At 44.7% G+C, this 6,771-nt stretch overlaps 2 protein-coding genes across 2 annotated transcripts; both read right to left on the reverse strand.

Moving 5' to 3' along the window:
• Positions 1-213: 213 nt before the first annotated feature.
• LOC119323499 lies at positions 214-1,839 on the reverse strand. Its single transcript, XM_037597174.1, has 2 exons — positions 1,512-1,839; positions 214-1,055 (listed from the first exon to the last, which is right to left on the reverse strand). Exon 2 carries the CDS (start codon positions 885-887, stop codon positions 483-485), a length of 405 nt encoding a protein of 134 aa, XP_037453071.1. The 5' UTR covers positions 888-1,055; positions 1,512-1,839; the 3' UTR covers positions 214-482.
• Positions 1,840-3,522: 1,683 nt separating this feature from the next.
• Positions 3,523-5,964, reverse strand: LOC119325452. Its single transcript, XM_037599195.1, has 2 exons — positions 5,525-5,964; positions 3,523-4,098 (listed from the first exon to the last, which is right to left on the reverse strand). Exons 1-2 carry the CDS (start codon positions 5,859-5,861, stop codon positions 3,770-3,772), a joined length of 666 nt encoding a protein of 221 aa, XP_037455092.1. The 5' UTR covers positions 5,862-5,964; the 3' UTR covers positions 3,523-3,769.
• Between the last annotated feature and the right edge of the window lie 807 nt (positions 5,965-6,771).

Here is a 6,771-nt window from a genome sequence, read left to right on the forward strand (position 1 = left end):
TTTCCAGCATCAAGTTCGCACGATCGTCTGTGCTGACGAGGAGGAAGTTCGTCGTCCCTCAACTTGGCACGATGGCTTCTAGAGTAATATAATATGGTACTAGTAGTTTTTTTTCTTTTTTTTGTCCGAACATATATAATCTAGTAGCAGTTTTGTTTGGATAAGATTGACGAACCAGAGTATGAACCAAGAATACATAAAACTGCTTGGATATGTGATCAAAATTGCAATGCTATCATCCCTAGTTGTTCTCAAGTAAAGCTCTGCTACAAACAAGCAGACCAAAATACTAGCAGTAGTAATCAGCCTACAACAGCCGAGCAAGATTCCGTAGGTGTTCTATCATCAGTTCATACATTTTGCGTCCACATAAACAAACAAATTTCAGCACTCAGTGCATGTCATGTTTACATTTGAAACAAATTACGAAGGCTACTTGGCACCGAAAATTGTACGGTGATTGGCATGCCACTGCTCAGTGATCACTTGCATTCTAGCCCTGCCTCCGCTGCTCGCCGGGGCGTGCTCTTCCTCCGGTTCCCAATCTGCCTGAACCCATTGGTCCTAGCTGACTCGTCGCTGCTTGATCGAACGCTGGAATTGCTGTTCTCTTCCAGGACGATGTTGGGGCTCTCCTTCAGTGGCCTGCCTCTCTTCACACCAGCACTTGCATTCAGTTTAACATCTTTGCCATCTTCATCGCCGCCATCGACGTCTTCTACGAAATTCTCAACATCAACCTGTTCGATTTTATCGGCGAAGTGCTTCTGCGGCCTTCCCCTCCTCTTTCTCGCGGGCACAACCTCTTCACCGCTGCTTCCTTTGTCTTCATGGCTCCTGGCAATGGCCGCCGTCCTTCCTCTGCCTCTGCCTCTTCCTCTACCCATTGGTTGGTTCAGCTCAGCAGCAGCAGCAGCAGCAGCAGCAAGAACTATATATTGGTTTGGGCAGCCACTGAAGCGGCTGCTTCTGTTTATCAGTTTGCTTACTGAAACTTGAGTGTTTTACAGAGACACCTTGTGCTAAGATAATCCAGCTAAAGCTATGCTACAAATCTGCAGTCGTAGCATGCAGAACAGAGGTTACAATTTTTTTACTCCTGAGGTGAATAGCCTCCGATTTGGATTAACAGAAAGCAACAAACTAAATCAATCTACATGCCGTTATAAAACAAGCTAGTTACATAACCAAATGGTATACTTGAGTTCTTGGCTTGTGGAGGTGAGAAATGAGCAAGTATGATTCTTATTCATTCTCGAAAAAACTATGATCCTTATTGAGATCCATGGCAATCGAAAAGATGCAAATTCAGATCAAGCAACATAAATATCCAGACGCAAGCTACACAAAACAGCAAAGCAATACGCATCTGACGGATACAAACTTAAATAAATCTCTTACAAAACATATAACATCTATCTATGCAGGAAAACAGAAAGATAAACAAGGACTGATTCAAATCAACAGCTGAACCATTTCTCAGATTAATGGATGGAAAACGAGGAACTGACCTGCCACAGAGCTGGCGTCTACTCCAAGCAGCACCACCAATCTCAGCAAAAAAAGAAGAAGATGAAGTTCTTCTGGCGCTAGAGGGAAAGAAACGACGGATCGGTGATAATCTTTGGCTTGCGATGCCGGAAGTACAGCGGATCGGGAGGCAGCAGCAAAGATTGCTATATGTGGCGTGTGGGAAGCAGGAGGGGGCTCTTATCGACGAACAGCTACCAAAGCTAGCGCTCTGGCACTTCTGGATGGCTGAGCTCCAATAGCTGCTGCTGGTGCTGGGGCATAGCAGGCAGGCAGCAGCTGGGGTGAGAGAGAGAGGGAAAGAGAGGGGGAGCTAGCCCTTCTAGATATATTGTTGAGGGGTCATTTGCCCATTGTTTATCATTTTTACTTGCAGCCTACCCACCGTTGAAGATAGTTATGTGCTTCTTGGCAATTTCCGGGCTTAAAAAGTTAATCGGCGTGGATCCCTAGGAACGTGCTGCAGTTTTACCATGATGGCATTTTTGTTCAGTGTTAGCGGATGTTTAACGTCGGTAGCAGTAGTTGCCTTGCCTTTCGACACCTGACAGCCCCCCTGTGCCTGTACCTGCCTCCTAGGGTTACCAACCATTCTACTGGTCATGTTCTACTATTTACCGCACAGTATTAGCCGTGTCCTGCATGTTTCTACTCGGCGTGTTACCAGCTTATGCACTTGTCTAAGAAAAAATATCAACGTTATTAATTAATTATTATCTACAGTGAAATGGCACTTAGTTACCACTACCAGACAGTACTTACTAAGTAGACAAAGCCGAGCCCACTCCAGCTCCTGTTGCAAGTGGCTCGACTAAATTATTTCTGAATCCTGACACGGCACTGCACCATGATTTCTTCCCCTCTCTGCTTTGAATTCGTATTTCACCTTCTTATTTACAATTACTCGCATGGATTTGGATCGAGATGACTTCTTCTAGATAAAGGACCAAACTAGCTAGGGCGTGTACTGATGATCAGTTGCGTGGCACCACCGTATCTCTATACAAGCATGAACGAAGATGGGTGTACTTGCTGCTCTTGATGTCAGGTCCTGGCCGAGTTATTGCCCTTCAATTCTCACCACTACCTTGTGAACTCGCCATGCTTGAAACATGAACTGTGAATTAAAATAAACATTTTTTTTTGAATGTTGGTAGTTGCACTACCAAATTCATTGATCAGAAGGGAACACAGTACATCAGGTGCCCAAGGACAAAAGCATAAAAAATAACACTCTACAGTAACTCGGTGCAACAAAAGATTGTGTTTCGTCACCATCTCCGGATCTGCATCTGCGCTCCACCAGCAGCGCTAGAGGCGTCAGCTGGGGTACAGTTTACGCTGAGGTTTTGCAAATAAAGCGAGGGAGATTAGGACCACGTACGGCCCTTGATGACGCCCGCTGCAGATCCACGCCATCTGATCTGCTGACACGAAAAAGGACGGGAAAATGATCTAGGTGCAGACCAAATTGCAGGAGGATCAGACCTACCGATGCCGAGCTAGGCCCCCCTCTTGTTTCAGCTCAAATCAAATCCAACACGTTGCTTGCTCGTCGCAGAGGTTTCCGAAGCTGATGATGAAATCCCTCGAAGCCAAATCTGTTGAAAAGTTGAAAACGAGTTTATTTATTGTTAGATTGATCAGCCGCGTTACGTGCATCTCAAATTTCTAGCGTGCATTCGTCACCGTGAAGGCCACCCTTCACCAGCCTGAAAACTGAGAATAAGACATGAGATCAACACCGATCATATATAACCTCAGGTTTTTAGTCTCGGTTCGTCGTCATGAAGGCCACTCTCCACCAGCCTGAAAACAGAGAACAAGACATAAGATCAACATCAGTCATGTATATAACCTACGACGAAGCTAACCGTTTGACAAACAATTTCAGAAAGACAGAAAGAGACAGAAATTATACCTGGTTCCATTATAATGATGTGAGTACAGTTTTTGGACTGCAAGGATAGCAACCACTCACAAGTAGAAGTATGGCTATACAAAAAATAATAAGACTGGATTGCAATGTCGTGATGACAATAAGATTTTCCGTGCAGCTTGCATCGCCGAGTCTAAAACTCATATGAAATGGAAACTAAGATTTGATTACTATCTCGAACACAACACCCAGTGTACAATACAACACGAGAAAATACAAACCATGAAGGCACTATCCAAATCGTATGTTTTCGATGTTCATCACTACACGCTCTGCACAATTTCACACAGTTACAGCACTCTATTTGGGCAAAGATTTGATAAAATTGACAATGAGGTCTACCATCTGGGTATCAAAAGCAGGACCTTCCATTTGGAAGTGACCGGCTCCTTCAATCAAATGTGTATCAACCCGTCCAGCAGCCGACTTGATCTTGTTTTGCAGCTGCTTTACGCTCGTAAAGCCATCTTTAGTTCCCATGATGAATAACTTTGGTTTCTCAGACTTGAGGATAGCATCATGATGTCTGCCGAATAGGATTGAGGCCATTAAACCAAATGGGTACCCGATGCTAACATAGCCAACCACCTGGTCAACCTTATCAACTGCTGATCCCGCAATTGGTGCTCCTGTGACAGGAAACTAGAGTGAGATACATGACCAAGCATAATTCAATAGCTACATGAAGGGCTGAAGATAACTAGTAGAGTGAGATACGTTATGTTAACTAGTAGGCACTATTGTATTTACAAAATAAAGCGAGGGAGAAATTGTATTTCATCATCATTCTGATCCACTATTGTATTTTGTGCAAAAACACAAGTTCTCTTACCTGTACTCAATTAGTTGCGACTGCTTTGCAGTTTGCACTGTGTTAACATAACAAAATCTTAAGACCCTTGTACGTCAATCCAGTTAGGAGCACAGGGAGCAGTACTGGGTAGAGGTAAGCAGAGTAGGTGTGCTTTGCACACCTCATTACTGTCAAGTCAATACTAATCTTTACGACAGATGAGTGGCCAAAAAAAGGTATAGCACAAGTGTCTAATGCCCAGGTTGCTTCTGAGAAATACTACTATAATCTTCTTAGTCTAGTGTCCTGCATTAATGATCAAATGAAAAGTAGTGGTAATGACCTAGCAAGAAAGGTTGCTTATGAGAAGACTGGGGTTACCCTAAAAATAGGATAAGGTCACCACGGCAGCCTCTTAGTCTTACGGCTTGCTTAGCACCTGCTCAACCGCCCCAAACACAATTCAGTGAGTAATACCCAGCTGTTAGTTAGATATTTGGACTTTGGGGTCACTGAAATAGTAAGAGAACTGTATGATGAGTACATTTGAAGGAAAATTCAATGAGGACAGGAAGTTTGAGCTTTCAATTCTGATGCAACAGTGCAACGCATCGCCTATTCACTAGTCACAGGTCAAGATGAGTGTATACTTGTCAATTGCGTATGCCATTTGTTGACATACAGTTTCAGAAGAGCTACTTGTTTGGTCAATTTGATTACTGGCCTCACTGAATCTTGCGTCATGGCAAACTGAACATGCATCGTTGGAGAAGAGCAGGGTATCCTACATTAAGGATTGGCTGAAAAATAGTGGTAATAACCTAACAAGAAAAATTGCTTCTGAGAAGACTGGGGCAGCCGCTGAGCCTCTGAGTCTTAGGGGTTGCTTAGCAGCCGCTCAACAGCCCCGAGCACAAATCAGTGAGACAGTGAGTAATACTCAGCTGTTAGTTTGATCTTCGGACTTTGGGGACACTGAAGTAATAAGAAAATTGTTCGATGAGTATATTTGAAGGCAAATTCCATCAGGACAAAAGGTTGTTTGAGCTTTCAATTCTGATGCAACAGTACAACGCATCGCCTATTCATTTCTGTTCGCAGGTCAAGATGAGTGCTCGGTCGTCAATTGCGTATGCCATTTGCTGATACATTCAGAATAGCTACTAGTTTGGTCGAATTGATTACCGGCTTCGCTGAATCTCACAACAAGGCAAACCGAACACTTACGGAGAGGAGCGAGGGAATCGTCGGGGTCAACCTACCGGCGGAGGAGCCGACGAGGAGGACGGAGCGCGGCTTGAGGGTGTCGGCGACCCAGCGGCAGACGGCGACGACGTCCCCGACCTCGCTCGAGCCCGTGAGCGACGCGCGGCCGGTGGAGCGCCCGGCGCCGCGCATGTCGAAGGTGACGGCGCGGTGGCCCCGCTCCGCGAGGCCCTGGGCCATGCCGCGCAGCAGGCCCTGCACGCCGCCGAGGATCGTGTAGGGGTGTACGAGCACCACCGCCACGTCCTCCGCATCCTCCACCGGCGCCGCCGGCTTGAAGAGCCGCACGCTCAGCTTGGCCCCGTCCGCCGTCTCCACCGTCGTCCACTCCATCCTGCTCCCGTCCGCTCCGGCCAGTCCACTCCGGGGAGTTGAGCTACTTCCTGCCCGGATTTGATCTGCCCCGTAGCATTTTCCCTTCCTTAACTTCGTTTTTTTTTTAAGATTGCCTTAACTTCGGTTGGTATTGGAGTTTTTTTTTAGGAGAGGTTGGTATTGGGTTAGTTGCCTTGGTTAATGCTCGGTGGGCTCTAAGCCCGTAAGCCCGTGGTACGGCCCGCATCCAGGTAACTGAATTCATTCATGGCCGGCGCTTCTGGGCTAGGGTTATATGCTCCCCGAGTTATGGGCTGCTATTTGTGGGCGCATACAGGCCGGATGATTTCTTGTCTTTTCGGCTAGAGAAAACTTGAGACCTCACGGTTGATTTTAGCGAGGCTAGCCAGCCGGACTAGCGACCTCGAACGACATAATCACAGCGCCACGCTAAAAGTAGAAAGGACAGCGGCAAATCCTCAAAAACATTCAACATCTTTACAATATACGTTGAACAAATTTTCAAATACGGTGAACCTTTTTGTAAAAATACACTGAACAAATTTAAAATATACAAATGAACATTTTATAATATACATTGAACAAATTCTTAATATACGATGAACAAAATTTAAATACACAATGAACATTTTATAATATATGTTGAACAATTTAATAATATATAATGAACATTTCTGTAATACACGATGAACATTTTTATAATGCAAGGCGAACTATTTCATAATATACGATGCACATTTTCTTAATACCATGAAGATTTTTCTAATACGCGGTGAACTTTTTATATAATACGCAATTAAGGGAAGAAGAATAGAAACACAAAATAAAAAAGAAAACATAAAAGGAAAGAAAAATGAAAGGAAAAAAGGAACTAAGAATAAAAAACCCGGAACAGAAGAGTGAAAAC

Source organism: Triticum dicoccoides, chromosome 6B (genome assembly GCF_002162155.2).
Source record: "Triticum dicoccoides isolate Atlit2015 ecotype Zavitan chromosome 6B, WEW_v2.0, whole genome shotgun sequence".
Classification (NCBI taxonomy): domain Eukaryota; kingdom Viridiplantae; phylum Streptophyta; class Magnoliopsida; order Poales; family Poaceae; genus Triticum; species Triticum dicoccoides.